At 36.4% G+C, this 24829-nt stretch overlaps 2 protein-coding genes across 3 annotated transcripts; both read right to left on the reverse strand.

Moving 5' to 3' along the window:
- Positions 1 to 1495: 1495 nt before the first annotated feature.
- On the reverse strand, positions 1496 to 10704 carry LOC105054922 (tobamovirus multiplication protein 2A). 2 transcript variants are annotated; one of them, XM_073247062.1, is made up of 8 exons: positions 10565 to 10704; positions 10066 to 10291; positions 7413 to 7763; positions 6518 to 6617; positions 2769 to 2849; positions 2586 to 2693; positions 1928 to 2128; positions 1496 to 1842 (listed from the first exon to the last, which is right to left on the reverse strand). In XM_073247062.1, exons 3-8 carry the CDS (start codon positions 7655 to 7657, stop codon positions 1735 to 1737), a joined length of 843 nt encoding a protein of 280 aa, XP_073103163.1. In that variant the 5' UTR covers positions 7658 to 7763; positions 10066 to 10291; positions 10565 to 10704; the 3' UTR covers positions 1496 to 1734. The 2 variants fall into 2 exon arrangements, with proteins under 2 accessions (XP_073103163.1, XP_010934868.1); XM_010936566.4 differs by lacking the exons at positions 10066 to 10291; positions 10565 to 10704 and adding an exon at positions 7943 to 8102.
- LOC105054991 (TATA box-binding protein-associated factor RNA polymerase I subunit B) lies at positions 10595 to 18027 on the reverse strand. The gene is made up of 5 exons (XM_029267580.2): positions 17754 to 18027; positions 16275 to 17052; positions 14302 to 15144; positions 13348 to 13472; positions 10595 to 11343 (listed from the first exon to the last, which is right to left on the reverse strand). The coding sequence occupies exons 2-5, from the start codon at positions 16474 to 16476 to the stop codon at positions 10795 to 10797; spliced, it is 1719 nt and encodes a 572-aa protein (XP_029123413.2). The 5' UTR covers positions 16477 to 17052; positions 17754 to 18027; the 3' UTR covers positions 10595 to 10794.
- Positions 18028 to 24829: the final 6802 nt, after the last annotated feature.

Raw genomic sequence — 24829 nt, forward strand, 5'->3', positions numbered from 1 at the left:
ATTGAGGGCGATGGACGAAGCCCGCACCGCCAAAAGGTATGGAGAAAGGAGTACAAACACTAGGCGAGTAACTCGAGCGTCAGGGCGAGTCGGAGTAAATCGAGAAGAAGAAAAGTAAAATTAGAAAAATAAAAAATATATTTTTTATAAAAAAATAATTATTTTTATTTTTTAATTTTATTTTTTGTTTTCTATGGTGTTACCGAACGTTGTTTTTTATTTTTATTTTTTAAAAATTAAAAAATTAAAAAAATATATATTTTTAATTTAAGATGCAAGCACGCCCAGCGAGAAAGGCCTTGGGAGTTTCACTCATTGAAGGATACATATTTCTTCCATTGGTAAATTATATCGGAGGGGTGGGTGATCCCGATTCAATCATCGGGCTGTCTATTTCACCAGAATAGTCATCTTCCTCGCAAGCAAGTCAAGGTCAATCAAAGAAACAAAGAAAGACGCTACTCTTAACCAAACGCATCCTTAAGGATTTAGACAGCTATTATAAGTTTATAATGGTTAATGTAAGGACTTATTAGGTGTGGATAGATGCCATAGGACTCTTGCAGCATCATGATACATATTTTGGCCCCCCCAACACCCCCCCCCCCCCCCCAAAAAAAAAAAAAAAATGATAATGTTGGCATGTATTGGCACAACTACAAATTTATTATTCTTTCTTAAGTTAATATATCTTAAATATAATATTTTTTTAAAATACAAGAATAATGTTAGATATGGCACTTCCATCATTTTCTCGTTATTATATGTGGCTATAACGTTTAATGATGACCAACCATAACAAATTAAAAAGTGAACTCAGAGCTAGATAAACTCTGCTATAATAATGCGTTGATTATGAAATTATAGACCATTGTGATCATATAGCAACAACATAGATTACCTTGCCTTCTTAGAACCCTAACCGACCGGTCTTTGGTTTGCAGATTTACATTACTCTTGGTGTGCATTTTCCAATTCCTATTTTTGTTTTCAGTTTCTCTTGTCCATGTGTAGCATTGCATTGTATTTTTCTCAATATTCGCAAGCCAAGACCAAAGGCAATTCTAGCAAAGTTAAAAAGAATCAGTTTTGGATGCCAATAGTTGTGCCTACAACAGATGGCAAGCAACTTCCCTCTCTTTTGCAATCTCCACCCACACACCCCAAATCTTCCAGCTACTGATCAGGCAAGTTTCAGCAGAACAAGTTTATAAATCACCAAATGCAGAATGATCAGCTGCTTCTAGAAGTGGTCTTGATTACCTGCTACTCTTCGCAAAAACTCTTTCCAAAAGCAGAATCAAGATAAATCAGAAAGAAGGTCAAGAAGAGAAGAAAATGCAATATTTGATTGTTCACCAAGGCTTCTCACCTAAAGAGCATTTGCAAGGTTGGGCCCCTGCTTGCTTGCCTGCAAGATTGTTTTGTTCAAACCTTTGGCATTTGGATGCTCTTCCCTCATTGGAATAGAGTGCAGATATAGCTTAGCAACCAATTTGAGACGTGAAGAAGTTTCGATCATGTGTTAACAAGCAAAAACAAAAGAGGTTACTTCTGTAGGGAAAATGGCATTTTTGCTGATGACGTGAGCTGATGGTTTAGAATTAGACAGCAGATAATAGTCCCTCAACCACATCAAGCTGGAAAATACCATTCCCAAAAACCTCAAGTTGTACATGCAGTGACCGACAAACTTAGTTTTATACGAAAACCGGACCGATAAACAGCAAGCTTTCAAAGTATGGTACAGCGTCCGCGTTCTTCTGCTGAAGTTATTGTTGCCTGTTGAAACCTGCTAGGATCTGATGGGTTGTAGGTGAATTCCGATGTATCAAGACCATACTGTCAGCAAGGCGCCAAGAGTTTAGCACAAGATGGTTCAACAAGTACATATTAAACAATGTTGATAATATGAAATACATGGTACCTTTTCCCTCATCCTTTGACTCCAGGCATCATTCCGGCTTGGACGGTGGTCGAGACTAGGCACCCCTGATGGTGGAAGACCCTGCCTGTTGATCAATGGTTGACGGATACCACGTCTTGGAGCAATGTACTCATCATCACTATCATAGTCTGTTGGTTGGTTTACTGCTCTTATCATGAGAGCTAGCAAGAATGCCAATGCCTGCATAATGAAAAGTAATTTAACTGATGTACTTCACAAAATGACAAGTTTAAAGTGCAAATTAAAGAGATGCAGAAGTGGGAATTGGTGAAAGACAAGGAATGGTAGGGCCAGCAGATGCAAGAGAATATATGCATGCAACACAGAGTTAAACTAGTGCTGAAGGTATATTGAGATATAGGAGGCAAGGATTCAGATCCCCGCAAGACATTGGGATGGGGTACCATCCCATGTGTCGGGACGTCCTACTAGCATCCCAGTATCTCAAACGGAATGTCTTGGGACATCCTCTATCCCGAGTATCGAGACGGAACGAAACAGCGGCACATCCCATTCCATGAGAAAATCAAGACAGCTCTATCTCACGGGATTTAAAACCTTGATAGGAGATAATCAAAGGACAAAAACTACATGTCTAATTGAACAGTAAATAATGAGGAGGGAATTCCAGATCGACCTCCAAAATAACAGCTCCTAGCGCAACCCATTTTGCAATCTTCCAGTTCTTCTTTAAGAAGCTATATATCATGTCGAAGTCCCCCGTTTTGTCAGCAGGAATAATTGCCTGCACAAAAGATCATTGTCAAGAAAAATATTGGAAAAGCGAACCAGGAAACAGCATAAGATCAGAGAAACTCACATCTTTCCAACTGTGATCAAAGAAGATGAAAGCCGCAGCTGCCAGCTCTACTAGGATCAACAATATTACTAAGAAAGAATACTAGTTCAATTAAGGAAACCATAACTCAACAGAATAAATGAACTAAAGTAGAGCCAACAAGCTGTCTTGCATATCATGCATTTTAAATTAAAACCATAAGAAATCTGACTACATACTGCAGATTGATGAATTAATGAATCTAGTTTCTTGTTCCCTAACAATAACCACATAAGAACTAGCAAGCAGGTCCCATTTATTTGCAATGCATGTGTCTTTGCTTTCCCCTTATGAACCTCTTTGATCTCTCCTATGGTCCTCTTCAATCATCTCAAACTGCTGAAAATCCTTATGAACTACTTACAAATTCCAAGATGAAATCTTCTAGACTTCTATCAGTTGAATGTCAATAGTCTTCAACATGGTCATCCTTTTTCATGAGTCTGTGCCCTCTAATACTGATGAAGCAATCTCTATGTTGCATGTTGCCAAACCTTATGAAACAAGCTAACCAAACCAAACAAAAACAGGTCCAGCATGCATGATTTCCTAAAAGCCTGAAATGTTTAATTCTTGACAAGCTAGAATGTTCAGTTTTTTTTAATGGTTTAATCTTTATTAAAATTTATTGAGTAAACATGGAGTGTTATTCTAGCTCCATCACAAACATTTGCATGACAAAGGAAGGCCGTCTATGCATTTTCACTTGACAAGTGGGCAATGCAGAAGATCTTTGCCTAAAAAATATCAATGTTTTATAGATGCTTCAAATTATTGAAAGAGTGCCCAACATGATACCCAAATTAATCAGCTAAAATTACCTGATAACTTGAGGGGACCAATTGGTTGAGTTAGTAAATCACTGGTTGCTGAATATCAGTTATGGGTTCAATCCCACCCTCACCCAATTTTGGCCTGGCTTCCCATCCTAGTTCACCAAGCGAGAGAGAGAGAGAGAGAGAGAGAGAGAGAGAGTTAAACTAATCTTTAGTACTGGTTATATATTTCTTTATTGCTAAGATATCCTTTATCAAGATTCTTTTTTAAATTTATGTTGTTGCAAAAAACCCAGTATGTGTGTTTTGAGCATCCAACCAAGCATCTTCACTCCTATAAACAGTTACCATCTTAAGTTAAAACATCTTGCATTTATCAGCATAGCCCAAACACATATTGCATTTTATTTGTGAATGTAGTACAAGTATAGAAAGATCAAACCAAAATGTTCTTTCATTGCTTCAAACCAGTGAACATGTATAAGAAACATATACAACCAACAGCTAAGTGAAAGCAAAACTATGGAATAGTATGCTATCAAGTATTACCAAATGCTGACAAGAATATACACACATCACTCTTCAATTATACATCAGAGGAACTTCGCTCTTGTTTAACTAAGTTTTTGTAGCTTCACAGTGATAAGTAGACTAGTTTTAAGAACCTAAGCATGTAGTTCAGCTCCAAACAACAAAGCTACCTTCTTATATATATAGTTAGTTTATCCAGAACGCCTACTAGTTCCTCCAAACATGCATACCTCCTTTAATCATATTAAAGCTTCAATTATTTTGCCAATTAGCAACCAAACATATGTTACATTTATTGCTAAAAAATGCATAATTAAATCCGAAAGGTTTAACATTTGTTTTCCCATCACTTTGAAAATTTCACATTAGTATGTAAGAATACATGTAATGATTCATAAACCGACCCAGCTAATTGTGACAAGGCTTGATGATTATGGTTAAGGTACATGAAAGAAACACATCTATTTGAGAAAAAATGGAAAATAGTGGTGAATCCCAATTATTGAATCACTATAATTAGGTTCAGGTCATGTCTTATTTTAGAAATTCACATATTTTGAAGTGGATATTTGGAAAAAACTGATTTTTCTCTTTTGTATATATTCATTTAATCAGGACAAGCATTTAGCATATTTTATTAAAAACACTGATTTATCAATGTTACCAATATTGACTTTCTAGGCATTTCTGATAATATCAAGCGTTATTCCTATATTGACATTTGTAATTTCTGGAGTTTTAGCACCAATTATTGAAGGATCAGAATAGCTTTCGAGTTATGAATCCAGTATAGAACCCACGAGATTGAAAAAGAAGAGAACTTGGAGAGACAAAGTTTTCTCACCAACAATGTGGGATTTGACCCCCTGTTAGTCAGTGTTGTGCAGAGGACAAATCATACACCAGGATGCCAAAAATTTTGAGGAAGGATGACCCAATAGATAAAGAAAAATCACATTATGGCATATATTCTGGTGTACAGGATGATTACTGATAAGTTATGGAACACCAAATGCATATCAAGCCATGCTTCAGCATCATGTGTATTTGAACTGCAGAGTATGTTACATACTGAAGCTTTCAACCTTGACCACTAGCTCTGTCCTAATGTTAAGATATCAAGGTAATTAGACTACTATATATGAAACCAGAATACTTGACACCAATGCCTCATAGAGGTAGTTAGACTGTCTCCTAAGTATGCTGACCTATCATTAGCATTATCATCCAAACCATTTCCAGCCATGTACAGTGGCTATGGAACACAAGTCTAAGTCAGTAATGCTCCATGGATGGGTTGAATTGACTTTTTCCAAACCACTGTGAATATAAGAGCAACCCTCTGAGAATTATTATATTCATGGATGGCAACTTTTGGCAAGTGCAGAGCTACCCTAAAGCCTCGAAGAAGTTTGAGTGTAAGGATTTCTCTCACAGTATAAACTCATTCCATCTATGATAACCCTCCAAGCATTTTGTAGACTTGAAATGAACCTATACAATAAGGAAAGTTGACTAGCATTATATAACAAACTGAATCAATCTTTTAGGCACCGATTACTGGCCAAAGAATTCAGATTTCCTATATAAAACCACATAAAAAACAGACAAGTTGAATGGCCCTAGCTTGTTGACCTCAAATTGGTACAAATATCAAGTTCTGGGCTTAAACAAGCTGGTAACTTACATGACTTACATCTGTCCTAGTCACTAAAACTGCTAATTTTCTACCAAACACAACATTTGACACATGAAGGCCTAGTATATTCTGTGTATACTCAACCTCACAACCTAAATAAAATTATAAAGGTTAACCCATTTGCATTCTTTTTTTCTCCATCTGACTGACATTTTATAAAGCAAAAGCACATATCTTCTTAAAGTTGTCATTAACATAAATTCTTATCCCAATAGGAAATATGATTCTTGGTACAACCACTGATATTAGTGATCAAGAAAGAAATGCACAGAAATTGACAAAACAAAGCCCAATCCATTTATGCAATTGCATAAATGCTTTTAAGCTGAGAACAATGTTGATAAGAAATTAGCAATTTTCTTCATGCATCGGAAGGTTCTAGTTCAAGTTCACTGAGCACCCTCAAGAACTTGATAATATCAATTTGCAAGATGCTCAACTATTAAGTCTACTTATTGCAGCGTATGGTGGCAGGAAGCTTGAAACCATGAAGCAGTTTTTTTCCAACATAAAAGAGAAAACTCATGAAGTACAGTGAAAGGAAAAGTTGCCTTCTATTCCATAAATAAAAATGTAAAAAAAAAAAAAGACTGACAATAATGAAAAGAAAATGATGGAAATAAACAAATAATATGTGTGGATGTGTTTTCTTTGAGAAAAAAGGGTTCATGTCTGTATGTTTCAATTGTACCGAAAAAAAGAAAAAAAATCAAAAGTCAGGATACACAAGAGAGGCAACACCCATTCCTCGTTGTTGCTCCAACACATCCACAGCAAGATATAATGAAGAGTATAACTCCAATACCAATGAATAAGTAAATAAACCTGCAGATTTGCATATAAGTTGGTTACATGTCCAACTAACTACACAAGCAAACAAATACACTAATAAATCAGAAGATGTGTGCACCATTGGCAGCATACGTTCTCTCATGCATGCTAACCTTGGGAGTTTCATCACACCATTGATGCAAAAATCAAGACTCAGCTTTCCACCAAAAAGTACTATGAAAAATACATGAAGAATTTAAATCTTTACCAATTCACAGAAACAGATGTCTAGAAGACAACTGACCGAAAATTGCATTATATACCGCATATTCACACTCATTTCCTTGTTCATCATTTCAAGAAAGAAAAAAATACAAGGTTAATATCCCCCCCCCCCCCTTTTTTATATATATAATTTTTTTCCTGTTCTTGTCATTTGCGAGTTTGCTACATTCCAAGACTAACTTTGTCAACAAGAATTAAGATGTCTAAACCAAGAAAAACATCAGATAATACATAATTGGAGGACAAGATTTGACCAAGTATAATGAAATTAGACTTTGAAAATTATGGTTGGCAACGCATCAAAATTAAACCATTCATCATATACAAACAAGTTAATTAGAGAACAAGATTTGAGCAATTATAATGAAATTAGTCTTCAAAAATCATGATTGGCAACGCATCAATATGAAAACTTTCATCGTATAAAAACAAGTACGCATTATAATTTTATCTTTTATTGGACTTCAAAATTACGGTTTCCACCACATCAAAATTAAATCTTTCTCCATGGGCAAACATGCCCACATCACCAAAAATTCCGAAAGACAGAAAAAGAAAACGTACCAAGCCTTCGGCAGCTGATCGACAAAGCTCGTGGAGATGGGCGCGACGAGAAGCATGGGCCTTCCGAGCGTCAACATCACGGGATTATCGCTAACAGGGGATATTGGGTCCTCGCCACCCCCAGAAGAGACCTTGATCCATTCCACCAGCAAGTAGACCCCGTACCCCACCATGGCCAATCCGGCGACCGTCAGCACGAAGTTGAGAAGCTTCAGCAGGCACTCGAAGCATCCTCGGCAAGCCATGGCTCCTCTCTCCAAAATCCTCTAATAGCCTCCTCCGATCAGAAATCTACAACGCTTTACACCGCGATCTCATCGAACCAATCCCGCATTACCCGAAACCGTCGAGCTATCGGCATCAAGAAAGAGATTCGGATTAAAATTCCTCTCAATCCGCAAAAATTCTGTGTTTTCTAAAACTTTAAAAAAAGGGGAAAAAAGGGAGACTTTCGAGAGAGAAAAAGGTATAGAAACTGATAAAAATTGCCGAAAAAATTTCATGAAAGATTCAAGATAGGGAGCGTTTACATAGAGGGTGAAACTTTGGAGGTTTGGAGGCTTCTTTCGATCCGATATCACGGACGCGAGAAGGTTCTTTGACCCGAAAGATACAACCCGAACCCCCCACCCTCTCCCTGCCTCTCGAATTCTTTCTTTTTCTCCCTCTCTTTTTTATCCCCGTTGGAAGTTGGAACTATGACAGAAGAATAGTTAATTTCTCCTATCTAAAGTAGTAAAGTCCGCATAGAATATAATTATATGGGCAACGTGGGATCTTCTGCCCATATTTCTTTAGGTGGGAAATCTCGATGGCTGATAGAGATTCTCGCATAGAATTTGTATGCTGATGATTGTTCGTCCTTCATAGTGTTGGAGACATAATCTTTTATTTTGATTTTTCTATATTATGTTTTAAGTGTTTGGCCTGTATCAGCGAAGGCGGCAACGTGACGGGGAACGATGGGAACCCACCACGTGGCTAAAGCAGAGTGGGGGAGATGCAAGATGGACGGTTGAGATTGAAAGGAATGCGACGGGAGACACCGCACTTATAGGAGGTCCCCGTGAGTTGGTGGTGGTTCAGCTGTTCGATCCAGAACAGCAAACAGCCTTCTCAGATGACACACAAGTCGTAGCACTTGTGAGAAGTTATATTGGCACCTGGAAGAATCTGGATAAAATTTAAATCGGGTTTCGCCGTTCAGATTGGTAAAATAAATAAATAAATAAATAAAAGAATAAGATTGAAAGGCAAAAATCAGAATTGTCACTGGAAGTAATTAGGCAGACTTGCTGAGAAAGATAGAGAGGGAGGGAGGAAGAGAAGGTCCATCCTTTAATTTAAATAAAATTATTATCTAATTATAAAATTAAATATTATTGATGTGTAATTAAAAAATTACTAAATAAGTTTTTTATTTGTCTTTTTCCACCTATGAGCAAATTTGAGGGCAAAGTCCTCAAGTCATTGTTACAGATCTGATTAGAATTTTATATATTTTCAAGTTTTCATGGACAATATTAGGTAATATTTTAATAAATTAATTGTTTATGTGCTAACACATTACCATATCCCAAGTCTAAAAGTCATTCTTAAATCATTTTTTCAATAAATTATAGAAGTATGGCAATCTCATTAGGACTTTTTGAAAAAGCTCAATTGTACAAGTCTCAACCTAACCACAAGTGGCCTCAACATATCAAGAAAATGTGCCTCAATAAATGTTGTAAATTGAGTGCAAACCTCTGATCATCAAAAATCATGTCAGGCAACTATGACAAGAAAAAGGAATGCACATGAGTACAACGTGGATTCCATCCTTGGAACAGAATTTTGCTGAATAGAATCTAGGCAGCACAACATTTTGTAATTTGTATACTAAAACAATGGAAAATTCCAATCCATGCACAGATCTTTATACACATATCCCCCAAAAATTGTCCCACTCCTAGATTCTTTTCTAGGTCTATGATATAATATGCAGAGGAACAAGGTCCACGCAACCCAAAAAATATAACTTCAAGAGTTTCGAATCTCTTTACTTGTGGAGAAATAATATTCTGCATGGCATACATCATATGATTGTGCATGACACTAATCACAACCACTCATTTCTTTAGCAATACGGTAATCACAAATTGATTTAGGTTTTTCTATTACTTCACACGAGAGCTATAATTGACGGTGTGCACTGCATAACGTAGGATATAATTTCTCTTACTCATGGGGTTCATTCCAACTGGAGCCCTTTCAACTTTGGATTCGTTGTTTGTAAAGAGGACATAGGCTAGGGACCAAATAATCTTTATATTAAAGAGTGCTGGCAATCTAGAACAAAATAAAACCAGCCAAAAGTGTTCCAACCTCGCCCCCAGAGGCCAACAAAAAAAGAACACATTCAACCCCACGTGTCCGCTGTCATGTCAGACACTAGAAGAATCGTCTCGTATGCACTAGGCAAGAAGAGGTTAGGGCAATGCAAACTAGATGGATGGATGCACACCTAGTTTACCTTATACAAATATGGATGGACACTATATCTTACATACCAACATTATAGAGATCTAATATCTTCACTAAAACCATTAATATCTCTTTCAAATAACTAGTAAGTAGATAGAAGCAAGGCTCAATGCCAGCTTTGTCTTACCTTTCCTCTTTAATATCAAGAAATATTCCTGGCAAATGAATCACAATCTCTTGCAGATGATAGACATTACCTGATGACAAACCAGAATGCCCACTAATTAATGGTTCCGGGACAAAGCATTTAAAAATATGAACAAATAAACCAAAGCGTCATCCTCTTCAGTTGGTATCAATCCTTCCAAGGAGAGAACAAAAGGCTCAAAGTTGCATGATCCAGCTGAAAGAACCTGATCAAATATATGACATATGTGACAGAAGTGTTACTACAGAGCATATCGATCACCCAAATAGATAAAGAAAAGATTCAGATGACTAATTCAGGTTAGCTGGAGGAACTCATTGACATCATGAGAATTCAGAGAATTCAGCCTTCTCTGATTCTCTGATGCAAGAATTAAAACATAAAAAGGTGGAATTTAAGAGTGATATAAGGTCGAAACATGAAATTTGCCGTTGAAAGTGTGAAATAAAGGGGTAGGCAAAATAAGCTGAGGTATTACCTGGAATTCATCTTGTTCTCACAAATGAAGGATGCAGAAAACTGAAATTTAGGTTTCATTCAGCCCCCGACTTAAAAAATGGGCCCCAACAAATTATTCATTATCAGTAATATTAACATAATAGAAAAATAAAACAAAACAGTACTGATTGAACAAAACAAAGTAAGAACACTATTCTTTCCTCTGCTGCGGATGAAAATTCATAGTCAACACATGTCATCAGCCCGTCATTATGTCATTGTTGTCATTCTCTCAGGTAAAGATTTCAAGCTGCTCTCAATCTGTTGCTCAATCCAAGCAAGTCTTCTCTCAAATTTCAGGACACTCAAATGCATCACCCGAACATCAACCTGAGCAAGCTTTGCACAGGCCCGTAATATTATATAGTAGTCAGCATGTGCAACATAAATAAGCTTCCCATCAACTCTCTTCCTCTTGTAGTGAAGATAACCATCTGTCCTCTGATGAAGTCTTGGAGGAAGGTACTGGAAGCCATTCTCTTCCATGTTAATCTTCATCTTGTCTAGTGTATAACTTTTGCAAGACGTTGAAGAAGTATTACAAAGGCCAGAGTCATTTCTGAGAAATTCATATGTGCTGGTTAATTTGCTGTCCATTGGTGTATCCAACGATCTACCTATGTCTTCATTCAGGCTGCTTTTGCTATCTTCCCTTGGTTTCTTGGAGTTAATTGATTCACTACTAGGTACTTCGTCTCTCAGTCTCTTTCCTTTCAAATCAAGAAACTCAAATTTTGCATCCTCTTGTAGATTATCAACCTGAAATTACATGGATTCAAATATCAAGTCACAGAGAGCCTATCTCTGATTACATTAACCCATGAGCTCAAAGCAGCACACCAAACTTGCAAGCCAGAAACATCAAGAAATAGAAGAACCAGGACATGAAAAAAGGATTAAAAGAATAACAAATAAGATAAGGTTGACAAGGGCTTAAGAAAAATAATAATACTGCCAGCCAAGTTTTGAATTATCAGGTTAGGAATGAGGGCAGACATAAAGCCATCCAAAGAACTGACTCAAAGAGGCCAGACACAAATGACCCAGACATACCCACCATGACTTGATCCAGCCTGTGGCAACAAGCAGATTTGACAGCAGCCCTTAAATATGGTCACGAGGCACTAACCACAAGGGTAAACTTTATGATGAAGAAACAGGGAAAAGTGGCTTTTGATTTTTCAATTGTTATCCAGCTTTTTGTGCATCTACAAAGTTCTATCAAATAGGGGAATACATACATGTGCATGCGCACATGCAGACACACATGCATGCACGAGTGCCAGAAAGAAAGGAAGTATCTAACTTGAGCATGACCAGACAGACCAAGCAAGAAAGTAAATAAAGCAAAATGATGATTCCATGGTCTGAATTTCATAACCTTGCAATAGACTTGAAAGAGAATTGCCATAGTCAATCAAGCAAAATCTTACCAGCCCAAAAATTCACTAGTATTCTTGTCTATAAATGCCAGAGTTCCATTTCATGCTTTACTTGGATTACCAAATGAAGTTCTCAACTTATCATCAGGCAAAATTCTGCTGGCAGTCTGTGGAATCTTTTTTTGATGTATGATCTGACAATAAATGCCTTCAGATAGCATAAATTATTTGCCGCTCCTATGCAGTCTTAACAGTCCTTAATTCTCTTCAATGGCACAAAAATCAACTTCTTAGAAGCTTAGGCAAGGTTAAGGGTAAAAATTGATAATTAATTATGTATCTGTTATACTCTTTTACATGCACTCAATTAGAAGCATGTTCAGAAAAAATAGATACGCTTAACTAACAACACTCTATCAAAGTCGAAAGAGAGCATGAAATTACATGACTTGATATAATCAGAAGTTCACAAGGAACTCAGTAGTAGAAGATATCTTATATAATAAAGATTGTTCAGAATCAGATGTGGAGTACTTATGTATAAAGATCAAGAAGGAATAGTAGATAATCTGGAATTGAGTTCTGAGGAAGGATATGAAAAGCCCACATTTAAATAGATTGTAGCCACTGATATTGCTGGCAAACAACTCATACAGTGAACCCAGTTGTTAATAATGCTTGTTGCACATGGTCCTAGTTTATGATCATGTATTATCTTTCTCCCATTTTCAATTTTGATTAACTACTTTTTGTAAGATTGAAGAAGCCTCAACCTGGCCAGAGGCTACTACACTACTTAACCTTGAAACCAGTCTGTGGCAGCCCCTACCTCAAGGGAGATGTCTTTGCTTTTCACTCAGGACAAGAGAAATACACAGGTTGAAGTGCAACCTACCATACAACTTGTTCAAGGTTACATAATAAACTTGTACAAGAAGATCAGAAAAGGAAAAAAATAATAATTTCTTGCACAATAAAATTGCTCTAAAATATTTCACACGAGCTCCTACTCACTGTGCACATAAATTGGAGCCTAGGATGTAGAATTCTAAAAATGTATTTAATAGGATATTGCCATATCATGGATGGTTATAGGAAGGGACAAAAATAAAAAAGACCTTCAAGATACCATGCGCATCTGCTTGTGTATGTAGTATAACACTAGAAAAAATAATAGACAGCTCATATGGTAAAATGGCCTTCAAGATACCATGTCCATCTGCTCATGCATGCACCATAGCAACCCGAGGAAACATTGTACAGCATATATAGTAAAATAACACTGTGAAGTCCTAGATAAATATGCAAGCTCCAATTCTTGACCTACCTAGTACAATGTAAAACTCTTGAACTAGAATAAATGGCTGAAGCCATACAGTACCTCTTGCTTATCGTATATATTCCATAATCTTTCTATTAAAATCTCCTCATCATATGATGTAGTTATCCCAGCAAAAATAATATCCTTGCAATACTTGAGATACGACTGCAAATCTTTGGAATAATCTGTGTCAACAGAAAAGCAAATTATGAGATAGCAAGGTATCAAAGCACCAATGACAGTTGACTTTCTCAGGCTATGGCTGCAGCTCATTAATTAAACAACAGGAAACTGATTAAATAATCATATAGCGGTAATGATCATAGACAAAAGCTTCCTCAAAGGCTTTTCATCTTCATGGAATGATAACTTGATCTACCTTTTTTGAAATTTTAGCCTTCAACAAGGACAGAGTTCCAACTTACTCAAGTGATTTTGTCAAAATATAGAAGGTTGACTTTGTACGAGTAGAAACTTCTTTATTTTTCTTTTCCAGAGAATGGAAGTTGCCATGGCATAATTTTTCTTTATTTTTCTTAACTGGGTTCAGTTGAATGGGAAATAAGAGAATCCTACTCTTACTACATATCTTCACAAGCCTATGAAGATAAACTACAGCACTAGATGACATTTGAAAAAAGTGATCATGTTCATGACTGTCTGCATTACTATGTAACCATACAAGCACCAATCATGAAATATTGTCAAAATTTGTTGCCTTTCCCAATGAAATATGATGGATACTTAACCATTTAAGAAGTTACTTTGTTTTGTTTCTTCAATTATTTAATGCAGTAAATCATAAATTATTTAATTTTTCAACACGGTAACTCAAAAAATCTTCAAATTCTTTAGTTATATAAGAAAGTAACTCAAAAATGATGATTCACTTCAGTTTATAAAGTACTCAAATGGTCTGTACTCGAGCCCTAGGCAAATCTCAATGCAATCCAAAATTTATAGTGAATTATTGCTGCATACATACAAGAATTAAATGATTTACAGGTTACTTACCATGTGCATCGCTGATCTTATCATATGCACCTTCAAGAATGCCCAACAATTCTTTAGTGTCAAACTCAGTGGCCTTGTTATGCAATACCTTATTTTGTGACGTTGAACCCATGGTCCAAGAAAATTTTTTGGCATCCCCACCTATCTCCCCAAAGTCTGGTACAGAGCTCACTTTTAGTTCACCGGGATTATGATTGACTCTGGTGTAGCATGAAGGAGAACTGTCACGATCAGATAAACTCATCTCCCATATCCCATGGCCATGTATATTATACAAGATCCTTATCGTCACAATTAATATTGACATCACACAAACACGAGTGGGAATTCTAGATGCATTACTAGATAACCATAACTCTGCTGGGATGGACCATTCATAAAGGCGACATGCATGTGGAATTATTTTTTCCAATGGAAGAGTGAGTTCTTTTGAATAGCGACATGCAATTGCATAAAAGTTCACAGAAGGGAGTCGAAGGCCAATATTTTGGGCAATAGAACCAGCTGCAGCTTCTAAATGCCATGCTCCAATAGCTCGAACAGGCCTAAACAAAAATCTTGTACTCAAAGGGCAAGCATTTGAAGGACTTCCAAGGTACTTGTCCAATTCCACAAATGCAGCAAGATAGGGCAGTTTGCCCTCTAATGCCCATTTACAAATATCTGTTGGTAGGATTGCTTCTCGTGCTATATGACAAACAAGAAACGAAATAGCCAATGAAGAATATACAGGTATTGTCTTTCTCAATGAACGAAACCAAATATATATTGCTCTCTGTCCATATGAGTTGTGAGGTTCCATTTTATATTTAGCTTTTATATGCTTAGAAGGTTTTTGCTGTTCTGCAGCCAAAGATACAAGTTAACGTTAGCAAACTGTAGATAGAAACAACATGTCAACCAAAATCAATTCAAATAGGATGCTGAAAAAAGAAAGAAAGTCAACTACAGAAGAAAAATAAGTCTAATAACTGCCTGGCCAGAATACAATATGTGACTGGAAATGATTTTTTTCTTTTTTCTTTTTTTTCTTTTTTTTTCTTTTTTTCTTTTTTTTTTTTGATGATGTGAATTAGAAAAGTTTTTAACCTTAATTTTGAGATGAATTCCACATAGCTTGAACTATAAAATCAAGCAAAATATCATGGAAAAGATAGTGAAACTTCCAGAAAAAATTGATTGTGTATTAAGACTTTTAGAGATGTTGTTCTTTGTATGATAGGACCTCTATAAAAGATGGATAACTATTGAGATTTGTGAAAATGTACCTCATGATTCAATTGACAATTTGATTACAGTACTATAGCTCTAAAAACTGAAACCCTAAGCTGCATAAAACGGCAACATCAAGAAACTCTATTAATGCAGTGGTACTAGCACATCAAGAAAAAGGGAACCATACATGAACATCAAATAGCATTTTTCTAGACTACCCTGGTGTTTGATAGGCTGAAGTTATAAGTTCTCCTTTTCATACAACAGCAATCTGACATCATAGGTATCAAAGTCCAACCATATGCACTGATCTGAGAAATAACCAATGAGAAACCACTGCAAATATGTAGAAAGACTAGATGGAGATGGAGGAATTAGCTTAAGACAACAGAGAACAGATAGAATACTCCAAAAGGGAGCAATTTTGCATGCAATACCACGAACACAGAACTCAATTCTAGTGATATTGATCTTCCATGAATAAATTCTGATAATAGTCATGCTCTTTTTAAGTTATGTCGACCATATTAAAGCCCTATAACCTTTCAAGATGAAACCTTCTACTTCTTCAACTAAACCCCACCTTTATTACTCTTTCAAAGTTAGCTACTTCAATTTCAAAATCCAAACTTTAGAGGTGAAAATAAAGTATTTCCATTAAAAACCAAGAGGATCAACGGGGTTCACCTGAAACAATGAAGCAATTTTACTCTCTTTGAGATAAAGAAAAAGAAACAAAATGAAGGGCGAGAGCTTGCCTGGTTCACCGTCCTGGAAATTTGTTGAAGCCGCCGCCGCCGCCTCGGACTCGGCGATCACCTTCTCCACCCACTTCTCATCAAACACCCTCGACAACGCCACATACCGCAGCCAGATGTCCCCCACAATCCCGCAGATCAGCGGGCTCACCCCGAACCTCTCCACCAGGGCCTCGCACTGGAGCTGGATCATCACCTGCATCCCCTGCACGTACCGGAGCCGTATCCCGCCAGCGAGAGTCTCAGCGTCGGGCCACAGCCCCGACCCGAAGTCGCGGGGCTCCGAGGGCTCATCGTCGAACCCGTAGGGCCGTGCCGGCGAGGGCTCCGCGTCCTCCCTCCTAACGGCGGAGCCGGAAAGAGACTGGGTGAGGGAGCGGAGCAGTTCGTCTTTGGAGATCTTGGGGGCGGCGGAGGGGGCATCGGATTGCCGCCGGGCGCGGTGGTGGAAGATACTGTACACGGCGCCGGGGCCGGAGCCGTCGCCGTGGATATCCTCGTCGGCGCAACCGGTGGCGACGACTTCCTGGCTCTGGGAGCCGCACTGCTGGCAGTAGAAGAAGCCATCGTCGCCGGCTTCGAAGTCGCAGCCGCCGCACCCGTCGCAGTAGAGGCCGCCGTTCGCCACCGTGGCCTCCCGCTTCACGGCGAAAGGGGAGCTCCAGCTATGGTTCTCCAGGGCGTTGAGTTGGAGGTCTTTTTGTCCGGACCGGCTGCTCCTTTTTATCGTACTCGCGAGCTCTTCATATTACCTTTTTACGAGGCTTTTCAATCACCGCTTCGATAAGGAAAAAATATTTTTATATTAAAAATTAGTAAATATTTCATCGGAAAATATACCTAAAAAAAAAAAATCAGAGCACTAAGCTGAATTCAAATTTGTAGAAAAAAAAGGCTTGCAAGTTCTCTTGTTTCAAATTTCCGATCACACACAATAATTTATGTTTCTGATTAGTTCAAAGAGAAACATTTGATGGGCATCACTTCTTAATTTTTTTCAAAAAACACCTTTACATAAAAAAAAATTATCGTTGGAGCTTTATTAAAATAGAGATGATAATGACCAGGATAGACAGGCGCTGCTACGTTTTCCAGGGGCATCTTTGCGAACTGTAGAGAGTGGAAGATGAACAGTAAGGAAGACGAACAAAAATCCAATGGGGCGGGCACCAAGAAGAACCCAAATTTAATGAATTTCTGGTTACACTAGAATAAAAAATAATAAAAAGACTAGCTTATAACCCCATAAATTGAAAATTTTATAGCCAAATAAGAATCTTTTTTTGATAGTTATACCAAGATTAAGAAACCCACACCGTCGCAACTCACACAAAATCCCATATACACAATCGGAATAAGAAACCCCTCTAATTTCTCTCAAATGCTCTCCTTTCCCACAAATCTCTGCAAAAGATAATGAAATGAAAAGAAAAAAGAAGCGAAAAGCAAAAAAAAAAAAAAATCGTGGAAAGGTCTTACCTTAAATTTTTTCCGTCCTTCCTTTGTTTTCGTTGATTTTTCCTATTGTTTCCCCCGTTTTTCCTCTATTTCTTCCGTCCTAAGGAGTCCCAACCGGGTGGGAGGCTTGAGCGGCCGAATAGGGAAGCTTGGACGGTGGCTTGGAGCGGCCGAATACGGAGGCGGTTTTCTGTTGGGTATTTCTAGTCTGTTCTCGGGAGTCTCATTCGGGTGGGAGCCTTGGAAACGGCCGGAATGAGGGCCGATATAAGCCATCACTTCCGGCATCGACGATTAGCGATCATGTCAGAAATTTGAAAATTACCTTGATCAATGGTCAGATTTTCTTCCCCTCTCCGGTAATAAGAGGGAGTCCTAGATTTTGACGTGACACGTGGAACGGATTATCTCAAAAAAGGCAAAAATATTTTTCACAAATAAATTTGTGGAGAGAGCTGGAGGAAGTAAGGGGCGATTGAGATTTGATTATGTGAAATTTTTTGTGCACCCGGGCGGCCACTCACATACGGGATCGAAATATGATGTATAAAAAAATTAATTTTTTTTTAATTTTATACGAGTCTACCATCATGAGCAATATATGTAATTATAAAAAAAAATAATTATTTTTAAAGTTAATACAGACAAAAAGATCAATATTTAAAGTATTTTTAAAATTATTTTTATTTAAAATTATTTAAAATATAATTAGGTGATTATATTAAAATTTTATAAAATTTATGGATTGGATCAATCCAATCAACTAAATTAGGAAGTGCTAGCTCTATATTTATAAAAATATAAAATTATTAAAATAGGGCCACCTCAATCCCATATAAAGAAAAAAAACCAACCTAACTGATATGGCCCAATGATCTGGACTAGCCCATTCTAATAAGATTTTGGCCAACCCACTTCAATAATTTTTAAAATTTTTATAAAAATAAATTTAGATCGATCTAACTTAATTAATTATATTAGTTCGAATCATAAATCTGATAAAATTTTGGATTCAATCATTCAAATAAATTTTAAATAAGTTATATTATTTAAATTTTAAAAAATAAATAATTTAAAATAGATAACGCATTCGTATGATGCAGAAAGCATACCATATCAAATATATAAAAAAAAATTCTGTTTGACGGCTCCGCTCGAAGAGTCAGGTTTCATTTGACCAACTTTAGGAGTTTCCATTAATTGGAGTACCTTAAGAAAAATCATTTGGAATGGATACTATAATTCTGAGATTCTTAAAAGCAACTGTACTTTATTTTTAAAATTTTTGATTAGGTGGCTTTACTCATGGAGTCCAGCTTTGCTCGGCCAATTCGGAAGTTTCCACCACATGTAGAAGTAGACTTAGATATTTGAATCAAAAAAAAACACTAGAGGGGTTGGATCTTGATATTTTTGCACCTGCTAGAAAAAATAGAAAGATTAATTTTTTAAAATTCTCTTATTTTAGTTTTTTAACTATTTTAATAATATTTATTTTTTTTCAAAATACTTTTAGTTTATTCTTTTTACAACCCTAATCGCATGAGATACTTAGATTTTTTATAAATAGATATTTGTTTCGTAATCGGAATCAAAATTGGAATCAAAATGACTATATCTCTTAAAGTGTTTAGTTCGTGATTGAAATCAGAGACGGAATCAGCATCAAAATGGTGATTTGAATCCTTAAAAGAAAGTTAGAATTGAGTTTGAGGAAGATTGGATCATTCTCATTTCACTCCAAAATCAGAATCAAAATAGAACCCCCCTAATCAAATAATTGGGATGGAAGTCACCCATTTATATTTCTATTCTAAACCCCAACTCCCAACTCTCCCCAACCAAATATTTTTTAAATAAAAAATATCATGAAAAGATACCTCTAATGATAAAAATTATGAGGGTTTGGGGTTCAACCATGTTTTTGTATAGAAATAATACTATGTGCCTCTTTGCTCTCTCTCCTATCTATTTCTATACTCCCTGTGAGGCCAGTCCACACTCTATCATTAAAAAATATTTTATTTTTTTAAAAAATTTTTATTCTCTAAGATTGTGCTTGATGCATCGTCAAGCAATCTTGGAAAGTAATATGAATTGCCTTCATAATAGATTGTCACTATTCAATTATCAGTAATATTGATTAGTGTGTTTAGCACACATAGATAATGTTACAGTAAAATTATTGAAAATTTTGATTGATTTATTTGGCATGATAATCAGATTGTCGATAATATGAAATCAAATTTTTAAAATAATCTCAATAATTTTGTCATGGTGCTCTTTTTTTTTTCTGATAAGAAATAACGAAAGTGATGTGGGTGTGGTGGTGGCGACGTGGAAAAGTGATGGACTGAGGGATGTGGGGAACCACAGATACTAGGAGTGGAGGAGGGGTGGATGCATGTGGAGCTGTGGGGTAGTAGGGATGGGCATGAAAGAGCCAAGGAGAGATAGTGGACAAGATCGGAGGAGCCGCCGGCAGGCAAAGGGAGATAAAGGAGCCAGGGATCGGAGGCGTATGTGGGGTGGGGGGGAGGATTGGCAATAGATTTTATATATATTTTTTAAGAAATAATTTTGTCTAAAATTTTTATTATAATATTGTTAAAGAAGTGATAATCTGGATAGCCACCCTTCTCCAAAATAATCCAGATTATCTTCTATGAAGTAATCTAGATTATCAAAACAACCTAAATTATCATTTAAAAAATATACCAAATGTAGTAATCAAAATTATCATATTAAATTATAGATAAATTGTCAGCTACCAAACATAGTTTAAGAGTATAGCTTCATTATTAACTTCGAAAGTTCCCATTGCATATAGACATACGAAAGAAGAATACTCTCGCAGTTATGCTCTCCAAATTTGACGGACTGATTTTGTATCTAACTTCTATTTATATATAACTAGAAGTAGATAAATAATAAAATAATGATAGAAGATAGGAGATGGCAGAGATCTTTAATTTAATCTAGAAACTATGCATATTCTTATAAAGGTTGCATCTAGTTGTGCTTTTATAAAAGCTGCATAGCTAGAACAATGAATCTAGTTATTTATATTTTTTTATTTTTCTTAAATTAATCTCCAATAAGAATATATGTAATCTGACCAATATCTTATGCTTCTACGAAAATTTTGCATGTTTTAGTATATGAAGATTGGAGAGAAAAGAAAAATAATTGTTATTTTTTATCATATTTTCTCTCTCATCAATATGGTAAATAGCTAGTACAGCTTGATATATGTACTTATTATTTTTTTGTCCCTTAAATCTTTCTTTCAACATTCAAAACTATATGAATTTATTTTTTTGCAAAATATGAAAAAGCAAGGGAATGGGCCCGTGGATTTGACAATATCTTGTGTAGCTAACACAAGCACATTCAAATTAAACATGTATCATTTATAATTAAATAGAAAAAAATTCTCTTTTTTAAGAACACTACAAGCAGTTTCCATGATATATATATATATATATATATATATATATATATATATATATACATACAATAAAATAAACAAACAATATATCTTTTGGAATCATTTCTTGGAAAAGAGAAGTCAAATATGAAACGAATTTTATGTTAATCCGCAATGCACACCAAGAAATTTCTTGGACCCCCCCCCCCCCGGGAAGCATTGGAAGCATGGTATTCTTCATGCTTCTCGTGGTTTGTGTTGGTAATTCTTGATAATTTCTTTTTCTTTGCGAACCCATCCTATTGCAAAAACAAAAAACATTAAAATAAAATAAATTTTATTACCATCCAATACATTTTTTGTTATTCCATGTTCAGTATCATTTGGCCTACTCCATTTTTTCTTAGATTTCTTCTTGGAAACAATTTGTGGATGTAATTAATGCATGTGTCCTTGATTCACCAAGGCCGCTGTATTTGATTATACCTCGTTGATGTACTTATACCTTTAATATTGTGATAGCCCAAAAACCAGCTCACAAAGAAAAAAAAAAAAAAAAACAAACAGGGAGGAAGACTCCCGATCGGAGTCTTCCTCTTCCCCGATTCTAATCAAGAATCGGAGTCCTAGGACCATTAAAAGACCCTAGGACAAGCTCTATAAGAATCTCCCTCCTCTCCTCTAAGTGTAGATCCATCAGCCACCGACGATCGCCGGAGTTTTTCTCCGATTTTCCCGATTGAAGCCGCGGTCTCCTATTCTTGTACTCGCCGGAAAACAGAGGCCGAAGACGCCGTCGGAGCTCAGGCACAGAAGAATCTTCTAGAAGTTAGTCGATCTGTTCATTCAGTGGTCCGTGAAAGGTAAGTAATGAATCATCTCCTCGAGATATTCCATATTTATTCTGAAAATAAATAATTATTCTCTGAAATTATGCATGATTTATGAAATTATGTTTTGAAAGAAAAGTGCTTTTGAAATGTTATGGTATATCGATTTATGCACATGTTTAGTGAAAGATTATGATATATATTGTGGTACTAAGTGTTTTGATATAGATCGGATTTATGCTCTCAGCCTAACTATGTTTCAGTGGGCCCCGCCAATGGGGATTATACATTGGTACTTTGTGGATCCTGCCAGTGGGGGTTGTGCGCTGATATTTGTGGACCCTGCCAGTGGGGGTTGTGCGCTGGTATTTCTGGACCCTGCCAGTGGGGGTTGTGCGCTGGTATTCTGTGGATCCCGCCAATGGGGGTTAAACGTTGGTCATAGTCGAGGCTGTTGAGTTACGAGTGTTTTGAATCGAATCGGATTTATGATTATATTATATGTGAATATTTAAAAATATTAGATTTGCATTAAATCAACATGAAATATATTTTTTTATGTTTAATTGCAGCATTATTCTTAAAAATTATATAATATCTGAAATATCTGGTAGAGATGCTTGTTATTTACTGAGCTGTCTAGCTCATTACCTTTCTTTCTATTTTTTAGATTCAGATAATTAATTTCGAGCATGGGAAGAAATATTGGGACAGAGCTTTTAGAGGCGAGATTTAGCATTGTCAACTTCATTGAACTTAGATTTATTGTTTTAGTAAAAATTTTATTGGATGTAAGACATTTGATTTAATTACTTGAATTACAGTTGAATAATAATTATTTGAATTTATTCCGCTGCGATGCATTGATATCGTGATGAGATGCCTTGCATGCTTATGGAGAGAGTTCTTCATGAGTATGCGGCGGTTGCTGCGACCTTCGATCCACAAATCTCGGGTCGGGGGCGTGACAATTATTATGGTATCAGAGCATAAGTGGATAAATTATGACACATAGAATTTGACATAGTATGAGTGTAGGTGGGTAAATATTAAGAATATTAGGACGTTAGAGTATGAGCATCATAATAAACACATCCTAACAAATAGATCAATGAATCTAATAAGGTTTTACTACTACAAGGTTATCATGCCTCCTCGTAGAATGACAAGAACAAGAGTTTATTTATTTGAAGCAAAAGGATATGAGTGTGACTGAATATGAAGCAAAATTTACAGAGTTAGAAAAATTTGCTTCGAGATTAGTGGATGGTGAGCAAGAACGTGTTCACAAGTTTGAGATGGGACTGAGAATTGAGATTTGAAAATAAGTGGTTCCATATGAATTGATAACTTATGCAGATGTGGTAAACAAAGCACTGATAATTGAAAAAGAAGTCAATGAAGAACGTATGGAAAGGGAAAGAAAACAAAGAAAGAGAGCACAATCAAATGATACACAAGGACAAAATAAAAAAAAAAATATCAAAAGATCAGCTAAGGGAACAGTAGACAATAAGACTCAACAGATTGATGGTGAGCCGTGCTCCAGATGTGGCAAAAATCATGCAGACAAAGATTGCTATTGGAATACCGGTGCTTGTTTCAAATGTGATCAGAAAGATCATAAAATTGCTAGCTGCCCGCTAAATACTGAAAATCAAGCTGGCAAAAGAACTCATGAAGGACAACATAAGGATGGCGGACAGATTTCTAAAACCCAGGGAAGAGTTTATGCGCTTACTCAACAGAATCCACAGGCTTCCAATACAATGGTGACAGGTATGAAAAATTTCGAGGACGAAATTTCTTTTTAGAGGTGAAGAATGTGATAGCCCAAAAACCAGCTCACAAAGAAAAAAAAAAAAAACAAGGAGGAAGACTCCCGATCGGAGTCTTCCTCTTCCCCGATTCCGATCAAGAATCAGAGTCCTAGGGCCATTAAAAGACCCTAGGACAAGCTCTATAAGAATCTCCCTCCTCTCCTCTAAGTGTAGATCCATCAGCCACCGACGATCGCTGGAGTTTTTCTCCGATTTTCCCGATTGAAGTCGCGGCCTCCTATTCTTGTGCTCGTCGGAAAATAGAGGCCGAAGACGCCGTCGGAGCTCAAGCACAGAAGAATCTTCTAGAAGTTAGTCGATCTGTTCATTCAGTGGTCCGTGAAAGGTAAGTAATGAATCATCTCCTCGAGATATTCCATATTTATTCTGAAAATAAATAATTATTCTCTGAAATTATGCATGATTTATGAAATTATGTTTTGAAAGAAAAGTGCTTTTGAAATGTTATGGTATATCGATTTATGCACATGTTTAGTGAAAGATTATGATATATATTGTGGTACTAAATGTTTTGATATAGATCGGATTTATGCTCTCAGCCTAACTATGTTTCAGTGGGCCCCGCCAATGGAGATTATACGTTGGTACTTTGTGGACCCTGCCAGTGGGGGTTGTGCGCTGGTATTTGTGGACCCTGCCAGTGGGGGTTGTGCGCTGGTATTTCTGGACCCTGCCAGTGGGGGTTGTGCGCTGGTATTCTGTGGACCCCGCCAATGGGGGTTAAACGTTGGTCATAGTCGAGGCTGTTGAGTTACGAGTGTTTTGAATCGAATCGGATTTATGATTATATTATATGTGAATATTTGAAAATATTAGATTTGCATTAAATCAGCATGAAATATATTTTTTTATGTTTAATTGCAGCATTATTCTTGAAAATTATATAATATCTGAAATATCTGGTAGAGATGCTTGTTATTTACTGAGCTGTCTAGCTCATTACCTTTCTTTCTATTTTTTAGATTCAGATAATTAATTTCGAGCGTGGGAAGAAAT

The sequence above is a fragment of the Elaeis guineensis genome, chromosome 12 (assembly GCF_000442705.2).
Source record: "Elaeis guineensis isolate ETL-2024a chromosome 12, EG11, whole genome shotgun sequence".
Taxonomy (NCBI): Eukaryota; Viridiplantae; Streptophyta; class Magnoliopsida; order Arecales; family Arecaceae; genus Elaeis; species Elaeis guineensis.

What these genes read in the sequence shown, in the direction of transcription:
- LOC105054922 (XM_073247062.1), bottom strand. Translation starts at nt 7,657, where the DNA reads ATGGCTTGCCGAGGATGCTTCGAGTGCCTGCTGAAGCTTCTCAACTTC. An exon ending in ATGGGTGTTGCCTCTCTTGT is followed by an intron (nt 2,850 to 6,517) that starts GTATCCTGACTT and finishes TAATTGAACTAG; the next exon opens with TATTCTTTCTTAGTAATATT. An exon ending in TTGATCACAGTTGGAAAGAT is followed by an intron (nt 2,694 to 2,768) that starts GTGAGTTTCTCT and finishes TCTTTTGTGCAG; the next exon opens with GCAATTATTCCTGCTGACAA.
- LOC105054991 (XM_029267580.2), bottom strand. Translation starts at nt 16,476, where the DNA reads ATGCAGGTGATGATCCAGCTCCAGTGCGAGGCCCTGGTGGAGAGGTTC. An exon ending in TTTCCAGGACGGTGAACCAG is followed by an intron (nt 15,145 to 16,274) that starts GCAAGCTCTCGC and finishes CTTTGGCTGCAG; the next exon opens with AACAGCAAAAACCTTCTAAG. An exon ending in TAAGATCAGCGATGCACATG is followed by an intron (nt 13,473 to 14,301) that starts GTAAGTAACCTG and finishes CTGTTGACACAG; the next exon opens with ATTATTCCAAAGATTTGCAG.